The 17,254-nt window shown below is 43.7% G+C and overlaps 1 protein-coding gene across 1 annotated transcript in view; it reads right to left on the bottom strand.

Annotated features, from left to right (window-relative positions):
* Ptc (protein patched) overlaps nt 1-17,254 on the bottom strand; it is a 39,089-nt gene that overhangs the window by 8,104 nt on the left and 13,731 nt on the right. The window contains exons 3-6 of the mRNA XM_071715996.1: nt 5,143-5,332; nt 4,396-4,465; nt 2,014-2,111; nt 1,476-1,695 (exon numbers count right to left, since the gene is read on the bottom strand). Coding sequence (XP_071572097.1) covers nt 1,476-1,695; nt 2,014-2,111; nt 4,396-4,465; nt 5,143-5,332 — 578 coding nt within the window. The remainder of the gene's footprint in view (nt 1-1,475; nt 1,696-2,013; nt 2,112-4,395; nt 4,466-5,142; nt 5,333-17,254) is intronic.

Here is a 17,254-nt window from a genome sequence, read left to right on the forward strand (position 1 = left end):
GAGGAAGCCAGAGAGGGACGGGAGAGAAAAGAGAAAGAGAGAGGAAGGGAGGGAGGGAGGGGATCTTGGCCGATGCTAATATACGCATACGGGCGCGTAGCGATGCGATTCACGTTGTGCACGTGTCAGAGCACGCCGGGCCGCGCGTATGTTAATGACACCGAAATGACGGCCGCGTAATGCGATGCGCGGTGCGCGCGTGTATGTGTATGTGGGACCGCTGCCGGGCCGGGCCCGGGCATGCTCCGCCGCCGCGACCACCGGCGTAGCGCAATAATGACGCACGTCACTCGATTTTATTATTTTAATGGGCCGCCACGCCGGCCCACGCGACTCGCATACTCATCGGCCGTTTTCGCGCAAGGGATCCGTCCTTTCTCATTCGGACACCGAGCGCCACCCCCTCTCCCCCGTCCACCTACCCCGTCGATCCGCCCGTCTTATCTCGCGTTAAGCGCGACGTCACAACGAGACGACTTTTAATTACCGGAGACAACTAGTTTCGGTCGCCTTCTCGTTTCCCGAATAAAGGCTATACAGGCGTGAGCTGATTTATCTCCATCGATTTAATCGGTCCATTAGCATTTGTCGAAGGAATTTAAATTCATATTGAAAATCAAACAAATAGATCCGTGACAAATCGCAAGAATTAGCATAAACTATTCACTGTAATGTCCACTTCTACCAATGTAGATTAACTTTAATCTCGGTTCGACTTATCTTTTTTATCTTTTTCCAATTCTTTTATCTATTACCTTTCCTTTATCTTTTTCTAATTCTTTCATCTTTTACCTTTTCTAATTCTTGGGACTAAAAGAAGATAAGAAGCAAGTTAAACCGAGATTAGAGTTAATCTACATTGGTAAAAATGGACATAACACGTACATATAATCTAAAATCTAAACTGAAGCCGTCGTCATAATGAGAGCAACGTCGGACGCCCGATTAAAATCCTACGCGAGCATCTCGCGAGGAAACTCGGCGATTTCAATCGCGCGGGGACGCGCGGTTAAATATTCATCGTCGTCATTCCGCGGGCCGGACATCAAAGCGCCCACCGGTCCTCGTATAACGTACGTGCGCACAACCGGCCATCGTATCCGGTAGAGAATTTCAAGCGATCGCTTGTTATTCCCGGCGCGAGTCGCGCGGACGAATGTCTCGCCGGTGACAGTCTTTATATTATCTTGTCGCAGCGTCTACTCCTTTTCTTTTTCGTTCAACGCGACGCACACGATGCGTGCGCGTTCATCGAATTACCGGCAACTATCGCGGATTCCTATCCCACCCTCGTCCCGTTTCCGAAATCTATCTTCCAGTCGAGGCACGTACTTAGTTATCATGCTTCTTGCGCCGCAAATTGTATTATAAATTCTATCTAGCGATTCTATCTACCTATTTAGCGATTTTATAGGGTTCAATGGAATGACGATTTTAATGAGCCGAGCGCGAATGACTATGTGAGAGGATTTTACCTTTTGGGATTGTTTGTTAGGCGCGGTTTCCGGGCATTCTGGATCCGCCGGATTCAGACAGGGCTTGCTCTGATAGCCGTTCGTTATTCCGGCCCTCCTCATGTAGTCCTCGAGCGTTTTAAAGGGAAACTTGCTGGACTCGATCAAGTTCTTTATCTCGTCCAACAACGTGGTGGGATTGAGATTCGTCCACTTGACGCGTCTGTTGCTCTTCACGCCACTGTTCAATCGAAAAAGAAATCTAAATGGTTTCGTCGGTGTAACTAATTTATTGTTATTTGTCCAAACAATTAAAATTTGTAGTAGAAAATCGAACAAACAGATCCATGACATTGATCCACGAGATCGTTAAAATTAACGGAAATTATAAATACATAAACAAATTAATGCAAGATCAATTTATATATTTAATTAAATTGCGACGTTTAAACGTCGATGCATTAATATCAGACAAATTTAGAGAATATAAAAGTTTGTTGCTAAAACACTTCTTTGCCGTCTATCATTAATAAATCGCGGAAAAGTTGACAATACTTACGGTATGTGAACAGGAAACTCCGGACCCAAGAGTTTACTACCCTCCCAGAAACAATCGAGTGGGGTGATGATGGCGCAAGGAATAATACTGTCGAAGATCTGCAAGTAAAAAAAATTAATAAGCACACATCTTCTCGCTAGCAAACGAATACGTTTTAATATCACTAATGAAATGGTACGCTTGGATATCATCATTAATTAGCTAAACGCTTAAATCCGCCGATCTTGGAATTTCCTGTACTGTAACAGATTCCATGGTGATTAAAATTCGGAGGGATTACTTCCTCCGCTCCGAAAAGTGGTCGTTTTGGCGTGAAACGGCTCGAGCCACACCTAACATGATGCCGCATACCGCAGCGGGACGCCGGCGTCATTATTCAACGCTAATTGCTCGTTCTCTTGTCCCGAGCCCTTCGCAACCTTGCCCCGTGCGTATGCAACCGATACGGCGCGTGCACATCCGCACACGATTGCATACGCATAGGAGAATTTGCATCTTCAAAGAGATGCATACTGCATAGCGCAAATCTCTTTACTGTGCGAATTTATGGGTCTGTTTTCTATTGCTAAGCTGGTTACATAGTTCAGAGTTTATTTTTTTCCTCCCAATGTGGAGTAAAAAAGATAAACTCTGTACTAGTGCAGTCAGTTCAGCAATAGAAAACAGACTCTATATTTTGATTTGATTACTAAATATATTTAAGCTTAAATAAAAATTACGTTTGAGTCTCAGATTATTATTGCATTTTATTATTACTATCATTCCTATATATTATTGTTATTTGCCACAGTAAAACTTTCCCATTTCTAAAATAGAGAGATTTGCGCTGACCCGTTTCAGTTATACAGTGGAGATATAAAAGCGATCGAGAGCAAGGCGCGTTCACGCGTGAAATATAATCCGCAAACAAATTATGGGATGCCAGATTCAAACTGTGATTCAATTCAGTTCAATGCAATTTCATCGTATCGTAAAATCGTATGATATAACGCTCCGGAAATCGAAAGCGAGTTAAGTGGGCGAATGTTAGCTCACGAGTGGCGAGCGCGAGAGCCTATGTTAACGAATGCAAATCACGAGTTTGGCGAGACCGCTTTTCAAGTGTCATTCGGGAAAACGCGACGGCGTCATGCGCCGAGATCTGTTTGAGCAGCACTTAGATATTTTGTACAGGGTGTAATCTAAGATGATCTTATCCCGCCGTCGGATGCAAGGCGCGCGAGGGTTACGAAAGAACGTGGTGCGCGGACCGCCCTATTCGAGTTTCCTGGAACCCCGAGGTGGCCCCTCGGTAATGGCCTAGTACCCAGAAAACCCGTATGACGATCGTTAATGTCCGGAGTCGGACATTAGTCGGATCGGATTTTGTTCACCGCTCTATACGGAGAAAACCCTTTTCGCCCCCCCCCCCCTTATTTCTAGCTATTGTTGAGACTGCTAGCAAAAATAGCAAACTATCGAGCATTTCCTTAAATCTCGGATACCAACGTCTTGTAGCGCAAATAGAAGATAATTGGGTCTTCCTGTTTCTAATAAAAATTAAACGATAGAATTGTATACGTATTGTGTAATGTTAAGAGAGAAAGCGAAGGGGAGAGAGGAAGAGAGAGTCAGATTCGTGGCCATGCATAAGTTTTCGACGGCGCATAAAAAGGCAGTCCCTCGCGCGAAACACGTTTGTAATGTCCCGGAAGCCGAGGATTGGCGTTCGTGATGAGATCTCGAGACGCGCGCGCGTTTTTCCCCTAGAAATACCACAGCCACCGCCGTTTCTCTAACGCGCTCACTCGTTAGCCGCGCGCAAAGTGATGTAACGCGCATACACGTTCGCGTCGATCTCTCTTCGATGCGGATATCAATGGAGTCGTTATAAATTTTAAATGTTTTCCTTATGATACTTCTCTAAAAAAAAGACGAGATTCCCTATCGATAATTCGTACGTCATGTCAATTAATCTTTCGACTATAATATCCTATAAGGAAATAACAACCGAGCAAAAAAAGATAGAAATTTAAGTAAAATATCGAAGAATTAAATACATAAACAAATTCAGTATACGATTTGTACGGCACAGATTGTTAATAAAATAATAACGTAAAATGGTAAATTGATAAAAGAACGTTTTATCGCGCTCGAAAATTTCGATGTCGGACGTACGCGATTATATTTTGCTAACGACGGTTATCGATAGCTTATTACGCGGACACGTCGTGAACGTGTCACGTGCGCGCATTGATGCCTTCACTAGGGGTCTAATGGGACCGGGAGACGGTGCGTAAACACGTGCTCGCGCGCGCGCGCCATTCATGCTGTACGTGCGCGCGTGTGTGCATCCGTCTCGGATGCGTGTACGTGCGTATACATATATGCTAGCTGTATTACCTGGTCGATGTAGTGCATGTCGAAGTTGGGTATGCTCGGCGCGTAACACAAGTCCTTCAGCTTCCACGTGCTGTAAATGACACATTGCATTCGTGACTACGAGACTTTGAGTCATTTCATTCTTAAAGTAGAGACGATCGACGGAAAGATCGATCGCGCGAATTAAGCTGATAATTTTATCGGCGTGTCTGCGAAACAGCGATAATTAGTTAAATTACATCAATGTTTAAAACACTTAATGAGATGGAGAGAGAGCGAGAAATTCCTATGTGAAAAAGTCGAAAATGTATTTTAAAAAATTCTTTTTTTATACGATGCTTTGCTTCCAAAAAAATTAAGATTGGAAAACGAAAAATTAATATCTTCTATCATCTTTAAGGTTAAATAATTTTTAACATAAATTATTTTAACAATATCTGTTTCCCTGAACAAGTTATTTACGAAATAAAAAATCATATCTTTCTAAGTTAGGATACTATACATTCTAAAATACTATAGGAAAGCACATATTCCGCATTTTCAATTTATTCTCTCTTTCACGTATATTTCCTCTTCTCCCGATTTGTATCACCGGTAATAAGTCACCCCGTATAAACGCCACGATTCCGTCGTGGGGATTAATTATGCCGCCAAGCGATCGAGTCTCTCTCTCTCTCTCTCTAATTAATTCGGTTTTTGAATTAAACGCCGGACGTTCCCTTTCCGTATACAAATGAGAAAGCGCAGCGAGCGGAGGATAGGACTTACATATCGAACAGGTGCACCTCTATATTCATCGCAGCCTCCAGCACTATTAAGTGTTCCCTGATCGCGGCCGGGTGCAGGATATTCGCCCCGGAATGCCTCGGCGTCTGGATGACGAGCTGGTGCGTCGAGGCGGATGCCTCGCCGAGCACTTCCGACGCGTAAGTAAGCTCCTTTTCTAACCTTCCACCTTCTGCAAACAAAAGTCAGCGAGCGATTAGTTCACCTGCTTCAAGAACACTTGCGCGCGATGCTTAACACGAGTCTTTAATTATAATTATAATTCGATTATAATTCCGTGGCTGTCTTTAAAGAAAGAGTACAATATAAATTGATAAAAACTATTTAATTATTAATGTTGCGTCTGTACTTTTTGTCCCCTGCTTTCATTTAAATATTCAATGAATGGTACACAGTTATTCGACGGATGAATAGTTTTCTTAGATTGTTATTTTTGACACATACAATAATTTTTACGTCGAATTTCTTATTAGACGAGGATTAGTAGAATTGTGATACTCGTTCAAATTGGACTTTTACGAGAAAATTAACATGGAAACGATGTCGCGAGTTTCAGGTGTTCTTTCAGACACATGGGTGACTTTGTAAGCCTTCCGGCGGACGGTGTTTGCGATCAGCACAGTTCCCCGAAGAGAAACATTGGCCGAGACAGTGTCGTAACACACACGTTTCCACGCGTCTTTGTACTGACAAAAATTCCTGGCAGTCTACCAATAAAACATTCCCAGAAACGGACATGAAAATAGCGGATCGAAACGCGGGCGGGAGAGAACGATTCGCAACTCGGTTGGTCAAAGACCGTCCCTGCCGGCGTTAGCGGTTCATTTTTTCCTTCTAGCGCCCATTTTTATCAGTGTAAGCTAACTTTGATCTCGGTTTAACTTACTTTTCATCTTTCTCTAAATCTAGAAACTAGAAAAAGATGAAAAATAAGTTAATCTGGAAATTAAAGTTAATCTGCATTGGTAGAAACGGACATAAGAGGGATTACAGACGGCTTTTGCTTAAACATTTGGAATTAGAGAAAGGTAAAAAGTGAAATCGAGATTAAAGTTAAGCTGCATTGGTAAAAACGGTCATAAACCGATTACAGACGGCTTTTGCTCAAACGTTCTAGCAGAAAAGCAACGGAAAGTAGCAACGGTGCGCGTTAAAGAAGAATCCAATTTATTTTCGACACAGAGGGCTCGTCGAAATTCTGTTCTTGACGATATAATCCAGAAGCTTTGAGAGAAGGCTTCCGGAGTGGAAGAGACGCGTCGCGGCTTCGACTAAAGGAAACATCCAAGTGTTTTCGTACGACGCGACGTCGTGATATCGCGGTCGCGCTCCATCGTTCTCTCCAAAAAGGAAGACCTCGCGGAAGAGATTTCAAAGAGATCTTGAAAAAAAAAGGAGGGCAAGTTATTCCGCCTGGAAAGTGCGCACGTACGAGCATCTCGCGCGAGGATCCACTTCGCTTTTTATTAAGCCATTTGAAGGAGCGGGACAAGAAGCCCAAAAGCCGTATCTTTGCGGAGGACAACGCGCTGCGATTTAAAGGAGCATACACCGTATATACGGCGAGCAGTAGTAATGGACGAGGGGCACACGAGGATGATGGCCGTTGTGCGCGCGCGCGCGCGCGCGGGGTACCCTGGTATCCCACCTAGTCAGATTTCACCGTCAAAAATGCCGACGGCGTATTTGCTCGTTCCGCCACGACGCGGTCGCCGTGGACCACCCGTATTGCTCGCCGCGCGAAAGTGGTTCTCAAACGGCCTCGCGGAAAGGACGACGAAGCGCGAATAAAACGGAAATTATTTCCTACAATCTGAGGAAAGCATGAACCGACGATGGAGTTTAGAAATTAACTGTTTAACTTGCCAAAAAGAACAGCTCGTGCCCCCGCACGAAACATCGTAATTTTATGGGCGATATGCAATACCATTTTTGGTGTGTGCAGTATTAGTGTTTTATTTTTATCTATCGATTAAGGAAATTAAACATAACACGAATGTATTCAATTAATGCTTTTAAAATTCAGTTCAATTTATTTGTTAATTAAAATATACCTGAATGAAGCTTGTCTAAGAAAACTTATATTAAACGAGAAATAAAAAATTTATTACAACCATGAATATATAAATAATAATAAAACATTCGTAGCAACAAAATATAAACGCAATTTCTTTCATGTCTTCTACATCCGGGATCAAATATTCTTCCTCCTTCCTAATGAAGAAAACGTGACGAATACGTTAAAAAACAGATCTCCAGTTTAACTCTTCTTGCGAAAATTCTTAAATAATAACTTAGTGCAAAAGGTTTATCATTTTTCTATCAAGCTCTATTTTAGATAGTCTGAGAATTTGTGGAGTTTTTTAAAAAGACATTATAAAACTTCTTTGAGAAATTTGAGTAAAGTATTAAAAATTTTATTGAAGTCAATGATAATTATTTCGAAAATAACGTAATTCCATTTTCAGCTTTATTCGACAAGCAGGAGACTATGTGCACAAAGCAAAAATAACAACTTGTGCAGCAATTTCTCTGTATAGACATCATCAAATATTCCGATCATTTTTTTCGATCGCTAAGAAACTCGCATGACGTAATTGCCGCGACGATAACAGTGAGCTTATGCGTTTGTGAGTCGGCCTGTAGAATGCGGTCGGGCACTGAGCGTAATAAAGACACTACTCTCTGCTCTACGAAGCAAGAAACGTGGCTTAACGGTGGAAAGCGGAGGAGAGGAAAGAGGTGGAGGAAGAGAGACAAAAAGAGAGAGAGAGAGAGACGGAGAGAGATAGTGAAAAAGGGCAGCACCGCCGACGGAGGGGACGGTCGGAGGGGGACTAGCAGGCAGGATACACTCGCGAGGGGGGAGAGAGAGGAGGAGGAGAGAAAGAAAGAAAGAGACGGGAAGAGGGCACCGGGCTTGATTTATCGACGAGGCGTCTCTGTAATTATTTCTCCGTCTCTGTCTCGTCCAAGCTCTCGGGAGCGAGCGGCTTTCTCGCGCCCCCTCACGCACCCCCCACCCCCCGTCCCGTCTATCTGCACCCTTCCGGCTACCGTGATTGCGGTCGCGCGCTCTCGCATCTCTCCGCGCGCATCGGTCCCGCTCGCTCCGGGGCACCCTTGAATGGCCGCGTCGTCTTTCAGCTCTGTCGGCGCGCCTCATTCACCATTCCTCTCCTCTATTGTTTCCGCGAACTTCCCGCGAGCATCCCGGCGAACGGGGGTGGATTCGCGCGGGGACGTTGGATCCGTTCCACGACGACGACGTCCGATCTTCCCAGCTCTCTTCCGCGACGCGAATCCCGGGGGTCCTTCGTCCTCTTTCTTTCTCTCTTCGGGGAGTTCTCCAGGGTCAAACCGAGGGGTCAGCCGCGTCGACGTTAATGCGATATCACGATCGCGTCTTCCAATTGTGAAAGGGAAAGAGCTCTATTAAGCCGGGAATATAACGATTGCACTATTCGACCGCTGGGATGCGATTGATATATCCGATAGTGAACTGACGTTTACGTTCAACCCGAGATTCGAAGGTTCTCCAGGAAGAGGAAAACGAGAGAGCCCATGCTCAAGTTCCGCCCTCTGTCTCCCGGAGAGAGGGAAGCAGGTGCACGCTGGTTCCCTCCATTTATATTACGAGGGATTTCCCGTTCTCATCTCGCCCCGGTCTTGCGCTTAAAAGCCTAATCAGTTTAAATCAATATCACCGGAGTTTGTAGCAATTATATCTGTTATCTATCTTAAGTTTCAATGATTTGCGTTTAGAGATTTGCCTAAGAGATCCTCATGTAATACAATTTCGTCGTTCGATTTACTTCAATACCTAAAACGTATCAAAGACCAAAGTTTTCTGTTATCGCGAAATAATATTGCTATTGACATTGACAATCAATTTATTCGTATTGATTGATATTGATAAACGTTCAGGATTTCAATTTATTTACAATTTTTTTTAAATATTCCAATTCACACATTACGAAAACTATAATAGCGGACTATCTGAGCTGTGACAAAATGTAAATTTACTTGGCTTACTTGCAGATTTACTAGGACTAGCCTGCGGCGACAAAAGCATCTAATGGAGAACGAAGAGCCACCTTAGATGACGTAAGCGTCTCGCTCCACGTTGAAAAATACCCTTGGCGCTGTTATTATTCAAATTATTTATTCTAGATCGATCGGCGGTCCTCATCGGAGTTGGATCTATTCATCTCCGGCCGGCGCGCAAGTGCGGACAGCTTTATGGCATGTGAAAACGTAAAAACCACGTGGCCGCAGCCTCGTTAGGGGTCCTTGTTCCTCGCGACACGCCCCGGCTGGCTGCGCGATGGCTCGAATCTTCGAGGAAATGCTTAGAAATTCCTGCGTGCGAGAAGAGCGTGCCCGCCCGCTTTCCGTGAGATTGATGGGCGGTTCTTCACGGCGGCGTTCAATTTCTCGTTCCCTGTATAACGAAATCCTGCCGATGTGTCTCCCTCCTTCCACCGACCTCGAATATATCGGCCGGCAAAAAAAGACCGAAACGTCGAATCCCATTTCTAAATTTAAATTCCAAGTTAATTGAGATTTACATTGGGAAAAAATATATTTATGTATATAGATGGAACACGTAAGTTGGAATGCGACTCTTAAGGCAACCTTCGTCAATTATTTCATAATATAACGTATTTTGTTAAAAAACGCGAATCACAGATAGGTTCCTTGTCTTTCGTTTTCTCCCTATACCTCTCCCCCCCTCCCCCACATCCCCTCTAGCGCTCGCTGTCGAGGTCGCGGGCCTGTACACGGGTGAATGAGAGTCACTGGGATTGGATGGGGCTCGGTTCCGGTGAATGGTCGCGGTGGGTGGCCCGGTGGGCTCTCTGTGCGCCAAGCCAACCCAGCCAGCCAGCCAGCCAACCAACCAGCGGTGGGCCTGCGTGCCTGAGCTGAGCCAAGTCTCGGATCTTCTCTCCGGAGAGTAGAGTTGAGCCGAGCCGAGTCGAGCGAGAGCAGAGCCTCGTCGTCGTCGTCGTCGTCGTCGTCGTGGGGCCCCGTGGCTCGCCCCCTTGCCCAAGCCCGAGTCTCTTCCGCCGCAGTCGCTCGCTCGCTCTTCGTCGCTCTCCCGACACACTCCCGTCAGGAATAGTCAGTAAAAGGGCCACAAGAGAGTTCCTATATCGAGTAGCTGCTGGCCCACCCTCTCCCGGGCCGCGTGCACCACGCCGCACGCTGCTTCCTTTCTCCATCTCGCGGTTCCTCTCTACTATCCGTCCAGTGCGCATCAATCGCACGACAGAGAGCTGAGAGAGCACACAGTACCGGCTATTCATCCGCGAGCGCTTCATAGAGGATTCGACGAATCTTTCAGCGGGAAATCAATTTAATATTCTCGGGACACTATTACTTGACTTAAATTATTTTTGGTTTGATAAATACGTTCAATTATTCGTAGAGATAAGTCGACTGTAATGAATCGGTGCTTTCCCAGAAGGCGCGAGTCTTAGAAATGAATAGAAATGAGTGTTGTTGTAAGTTCAAAGCTATAACGATTGGTAAAAGATGAAAGTCTACTGCGCGCAGTGGAGGTAGAGGGTTAACATTATTAGTCTCATAGTGCGGTAGCGACTTGAGATCGTGGCTCTCTAATAGCAGGACGCTATTATCTTGTTACGGGGTGGTCCGCTGTCGGTGATACAATAATACCGCGGTGATGATCTGTGAAGTTATCATCTCATTTTTAGAACTTCGACATAATAGAGTACTGTCTTCACCATGCAATTTCACAGTTCCCGATGTTTTGAAAATAGTTTTGAAGAGTTAAATGTGAAAAAATAGGAAATCCGAAAAGTGCCCACTGCTTATTTTCATTATACGAAAATTACAATATAACTGTTTTCCTCATTTCGATTAGAGTTGATTTGAATTTTCCAACACTTGTCGAATTTCCGAAAAACAAATCTTTTTCTCCCAGAAATTCAGAAACTTAAAAGTGCAATAATTTTTCATTTCTTGAATAAAAATTTTTCAAATTCCTATGGTTGAATTATTTTCTTTTTTGGTTCAGAAATCTCTTCTGGAATTTTCTTAAGAGCTCTTGATAGCCTCGAGTTTTATCGAAAAATATTAGGATTCAAGACGATCCTAACAGAAACGACAACAATGACGCATCTGAATTTTACTAAAAAAAAACTAATATAACTTTAACGGTACGTAGTAACTGAATGCCAAAGAGTTTCAAAGATATTATCAAAATTTGTGGTAAAACTTATGAGCTGTTTATTAAATACCTGATCAAACTAGAGAGGAAGAAACTTATAAACTACTTAAATTAGTTTTCTCATAATCAGATGAGAACTCCTTTCTATCAGCAAGAAATCAGTAAAAAATACATTAAGCAGAGACAGTTCTATACTGAGAATAAAATTAGATATCTAGCAGTAAACAGCAAATACTGTATGAAGAGAGTGTATTCCGTCGCAAAATCATATACTTGAATATATAATATATAAAATTCAATTTATTATTTATCGTAACGCAGAAAACGATATATCGAGTTAGAACAAGTCTCGCCACTTTCCCCGCTGATTCATGAAATTCGGAAGATCAGGAACTACAAAAGTAGCTCGATCAATCTGACGTACTTGGAACGGCCTGTACACAGGGCCAAGGAAGCCGCCTTGTCGCGTTAGTGCGACAAGGACGGACGGAGGACGAAAGCACGACCGTGCACGAGGGCCGGCCCGAGTGCTTACATCTTCATTAGGCCTCCATGCCTTCCAGTGGGCGAGAGCGAGGAGAAAAGAAGGAGAGAAGGAGAGAGGCAGACGCGGCTGAGGCGAGACTGCGAGAGGAATGAGGAGCGAGAGAGAGAAAAAGAGAGAGAAAGATCGGAGGAGGGGCCGAGAGGAAGAAAAAGGGCACGAGATGTGAGACGAGAGGAGGATGGAGCGAGAAAGGCCGGTAAGAGCGAGCTACAAGATCGTCGTCCAAAGACCCACCAGGAATCTGTTGTTGTTGCACCGATGGACGGACGGACGGACGGACGAACAGACGGACGAACGGACGGACGGCCGCATAAACAGAGGATCTCATCTTCTGTTTACTCGCCGTGCATTGTGCACGCGCGCGAACGCCCGCGGACCGCTATGCGCGGACGATATCGGCTATCGCGCGGAGGACAGTCGTCGTCGGCCGCTCGCCCGATCGATTCGGGGCCGCGATTCGTGACGCGGCGCGTGATGCAAAGGCGTTTTTATTTCTCTGACACAGATACACGCGCGGGAATCACCGCTCGAGACGATCGGACGATAGTTGCGCGCGGAAGAGGAACCAACCGGCTTTTTTTAACCGGCTGGATCTCTTAATCCTCGTTGCTAAAACGTTCAACGTGGCACGTTCTAACGTAATGATTTTATCAGAAAATAGCTCATATATGAGGGAGCGACGGCTTTATTTTTTCGACTCGACACAATCGGGGAATTTTATTTCTAACATTCCTCTAGAACGAGACTTCGGATGAAAGTCAACGATACAGATACGCTCGGTACTCTTTAACAACATCGATATGGGAATAATTCTGCTCGGTGTGACGACGAATCTCGCTCGCATCGCATAGAATCTTAATAAAGCTTTATCGGTTTTAGTTCTTGATTAAGTCGTATATTAAACCGCTCGATCGAGACCGGCCGAGTGTTATCCTAGCGCTCATTTCGACTTTGCATCCTGTAGTTAGCAGCAGTAAATGCAAATTACGACTTAATGGGCATGTTACGACCGTTAAGAAGCTGTAATTTATAGGCTACACAGCTATCCGCGTTAAGAAAACCTAAAGAAAGTCCGTACGTGAAAAACGGGTTTGCAAATAAGATACTTATACTGAAAGAAAATTAATGGACAATTTATTAAATCCAGATCTTCGAAACGAGTCAGTATACTCAAATAGCTGAAAATACCGAATAAAAACTAATAATAAAAACCTCTAATTAATTAATTTTCGTGCTTTTAAAATTAAATTTTAATTTTTTCAAGATCAAGAAATTGAATCTTTTCGTCTTCTCCTTCCAATTAATTGTTTCACTTTGAGATGTAATAAATATTTACTTCGGGAATGTATAACGAGAAATTTGTTACGCGAGTTACGACAATTCGGGAAAGCAGATCTTTCTTGAAACGTTCTGTACACGTTGTTGCTCTCTTACCCGAGGTAGACATAAAATAAGCTATTCTCGTCTTTTTCCACCGCACTGTTCTCTCCCCACTGTGAATGCTAAACGCTCCCCGCCACACACACAGTTGTCCGAACGGAGAAAAAGAAGAGGACGGATATTGGCGCGTGTGCCATTCACGATTCGGTTTAACCTTCCGGCAATCACGCCTGCGTACGAAAATGCACGAATTCCACGATTCAGTCAAAAAACGAGCGTGCTCTTCCCCGGGCAAAGAGAGACAGTGATTCAGTACTTAACTTAATAACGCGAACGTAAACGATTTCTGTACCTCAAAATACGGTATTTCGCTGCATCTCGGTATTTTATTTTTTATCAGTTGTAGCACAGTTCGACACGCAATTAAAAATATATTTAATGGAAAAAGCGATACGCGGATTGCGGCTTTGTTTTCAAAATCTTTCTCTCTTTCCTTTTATCGATTTTCTTTCCTCCCTTTAATACCTTTGTCGATATTGCGTTTTTTCGCTACGACTGGTAACGCACACCGCGCCATTTTTCTCGCATCGAAAATAGCGCAACGAATTCGGAACGAAAAAAAGCGCGACGGTTGTAGGTACGGGTGCAGGTGATTGAAAGCCGATACTCCGCGCTTGTACCAGACGCAGTTGCACGCACCGATCATTGCCCGGCTCCCAACGGCGTCAGGTATAACCGTATTGGCGCCGAAATTTTTCTCGCCACTGTCACAAAATTCTTTCTTTATCTTATTATTATCAAGAAAATGTGCATTTTCCTATCAACAGAAATTGTGTCCAATGCCGAAATTGCAATACCGATACGCCAAGTTACTTTCGCACTGAAGTATCGGTACTTCAGTTACTAAATTTGGATAATATACCAATTTCTGTTGCAATTTCATATTTAAACTTTATCAAAAATTTACGCGAGACAAGCTTGACATCTCTGCCCAACGCTTAAGAGTTACTTAGCGCTACGTCCATTTCTACCAATGTAGATTAACTTTAATCTTGGTTTAATTTATCTTTTTCTAATTCTTAGAACTAGAAAAAGGTAAAAAGATAAAAAGTTAAATCAAGATTAAAATTAATCTATATTGGAAGAAAAGGACGGTACGACAAACCTCAGGTATCACCGAGCATAATGTTATTTTCACAACTGCTCTATGTTACACTTATTGTTATAAAAAAGTTTGCAAATAATTTTGAATTATACCAATTTTATTGGTATAATTTGTGTCTAAAGGTCAAATTTAATTTTTGAAGTATTCTGAAAATTTCATGTTGTTACTTAGGTTCAAATTAGTTGCAGGATTTAAATAAATCCCACTTAAATAATCGTTACGTACTTTTATCTTATTATTAGTAACTCTAGGAAAAGTACGCTTGATATTAACAGAGAATGTACTCAAATGCACTGCAACGCAATGCTGGCGGTCGTTTGGATTATTTACCGATGAAGGTATATATACTGGCAGAAAAGTGGAAGAAGAGTTATGCGACATGGCGTACGATGCGGAAGGTCGAAGGGCGGTAGAAGGATATAACACCTCCAGCAGAGGCAAGCCGACGCGCGACGCTACGGGACGGCCGACGTGCGTAAAGATGTGCGTGCATACGCGCGCCTGTATCGGTACCGGATATCCGTGAGGTGACTTGCGCCGCGCGTCGTATTCGGTCGGAATATGCGGGCGCAGTCTTTTTAGAAGGGCCGATCAAGCACGAGCGCGCGTCCGGTTGGACGACGACGATTGGGCCCTTCGTGCAATCGAGGTGTGATTCAGAACCAACTTTCTTTCTTCTTCTTCTCGAAAAAAAAAAATTCGAGCGACGAACTTATCAGGCAACTTTTCTCATTGGAAATGTTATTTCAACGTTTATCGACGCGATTTTATATACCTTCGGAATAAACCACGATCGGTTTATTTTAATTTAAAAAAAATAACGAGCAAATTGTATAGATTAAAACATAACATTGTATTATACTAACGTAAGTTGTACAACAAGCACACAGAATTCCGCGCATGAAAATCGCGTAACAGAAGCGCGTAATAACACGTCACACAATATTAATAATAATATAAATTCCTCGAAGGCAATAAACGTTGAGCCACACAATCGTGCAATGGCGCAAGAAAAAAAAAGGAACATCGAAAGAGACGAAGGCGAGCCTCGGGCCAGATCGCAAATCCAACGTTCCGCGCCTCCTTTAACGATCCTTATAAATCCTTAACAGCGGCGGGTTTATCGCCGTGACTGCCGACGGCGATCGGGTTGCGACTTTCGTAGTTGCGGGAACCGATCGGGCGCATACCGATCGCTGTACGGTCGTCGGTCGTGAAAGGTGGAAGGAATGGTTTCCGAATGTTTCACGCGAAGCGCGTTTCCGTGGAGTGACATTCCGTCGGGAAAATTCCAACGTGCCAAATATCGTAGCATTCACGGTTACTACTCGAAGCATCTTATATATATAAGTATCTTTTAATTAACCCATATATATCCTAAGTAAATCGGTTTCAACGATAATTGCCTACATGCACCAACATATCGCAGGTTTTTTGAAAAATAAAGTTCTGCTTAAACTTTTAAAATTTTAAAAAGACCACCCGAATGAGATATTTGTGCACGAATATGCCAGCAAAATTATTGAAAATTATCACAGGAATTATCAGTGGAAATTCCTATCTGAGGCTATCGCTTTTCGCGGAATTTCGTACGTATTGTCGATCGATCCGTTCACGCCGATTCGTCGTACCGTTATTACCGGGAAGACAAACACTCAGACGAGAGAAACACTTGTCCTCGGTGTGAAGTTTCACGGGGTCAAGTGTCACGGAAGGTCCGCATGGACGGATTAGTCTCCGACGACGCGATCTAGGAGGTCCGCGGTATCTTCCATCCGATCGAAAACCAGGACACGACTCGCCGTTTCTTCATGCTAAGTCGAGCGCGTCGAAAGAATCTCTATACAGTTACCCGTGGCATCAACGAGGCACTTCTCTCTAGCCCCAATGAACGGAATGTCCGTTCGCCCCGTCGACTCGTCTTCCGTCACTCTACACGACGCAAAATTCGTTACAGGAGATATTTGTTTCAAATACGAGGGGCACTTGTCATTCTTAACCATGAATATATGTATAGTAGCCTGCATAATGCCGTTTCTAACACTACTACACTCATTGAAATTTTTTTAGTTCTTGATTTTATAACTCTATCATCTTATTCACAGAATACTCCCCAAATAAAAGAAAAAATTATTTAAAAGGCACATGACATTAAAAAGAATTTATCTACAGATAGTACTACGTGAGAAATGAAAATGGAGTAATTTTCAGGAAATTAATGAATCTTCGATGAAACAACGATTACGCCCAGAGTTGCGTTATTGCTACTTTCGTTTATTATCTGCATTACACGAATACCACACGATCGTTCGTTTGTCAACATTTATGCAGAAACGAGAAACGTGTCCAACGAAAGCAAAAATACAGAGAGGAAAATATACAACTTGCAGAATGTTGACAAAAAGTTCGGGTAGATTTTAATTTTAGCGAACCTGCGCAACTGGCAAAACGATCGAGTGTCGAGTGATGCAGCTAACAGTTCTGCTGTTATGCGAACGGAATAAGAGTAAAAACGTTCGTCCCTCCCGAAACGTCCGACACTTTTCCTCGCGGACTGTTCTCGTTTGCGTTGGCATATATATAAGTTAGCAACGGGTGTTCGAATTAACGTTCGAGCCACGGGTAAATATAGAGGGGCCACCCAGCGTGTGTACAACTAATGTAACCCGCGGTGGGGGAGATTCCGCTTGAATCGTTTCCCTCTTTTTGCCCGCGCAGCAAGCGCATCCTCCTTTTTTCCTCCCCGCGGACAATTTATCCGTATTTCTTGCACGCTGTATCCGTTTTCCACGCGCCGCGGCGC

This window comes from Temnothorax nylanderi, unplaced genomic scaffold (genome assembly GCF_030848795.1).
Source record: "Temnothorax nylanderi isolate EJ_2023f unplaced genomic scaffold, tnyl_v1.0 TNYL_tig0174_pilon, whole genome shotgun sequence".
Classification (NCBI taxonomy): domain Eukaryota; kingdom Metazoa; phylum Arthropoda; class Insecta; order Hymenoptera; family Formicidae; genus Temnothorax; species Temnothorax nylanderi.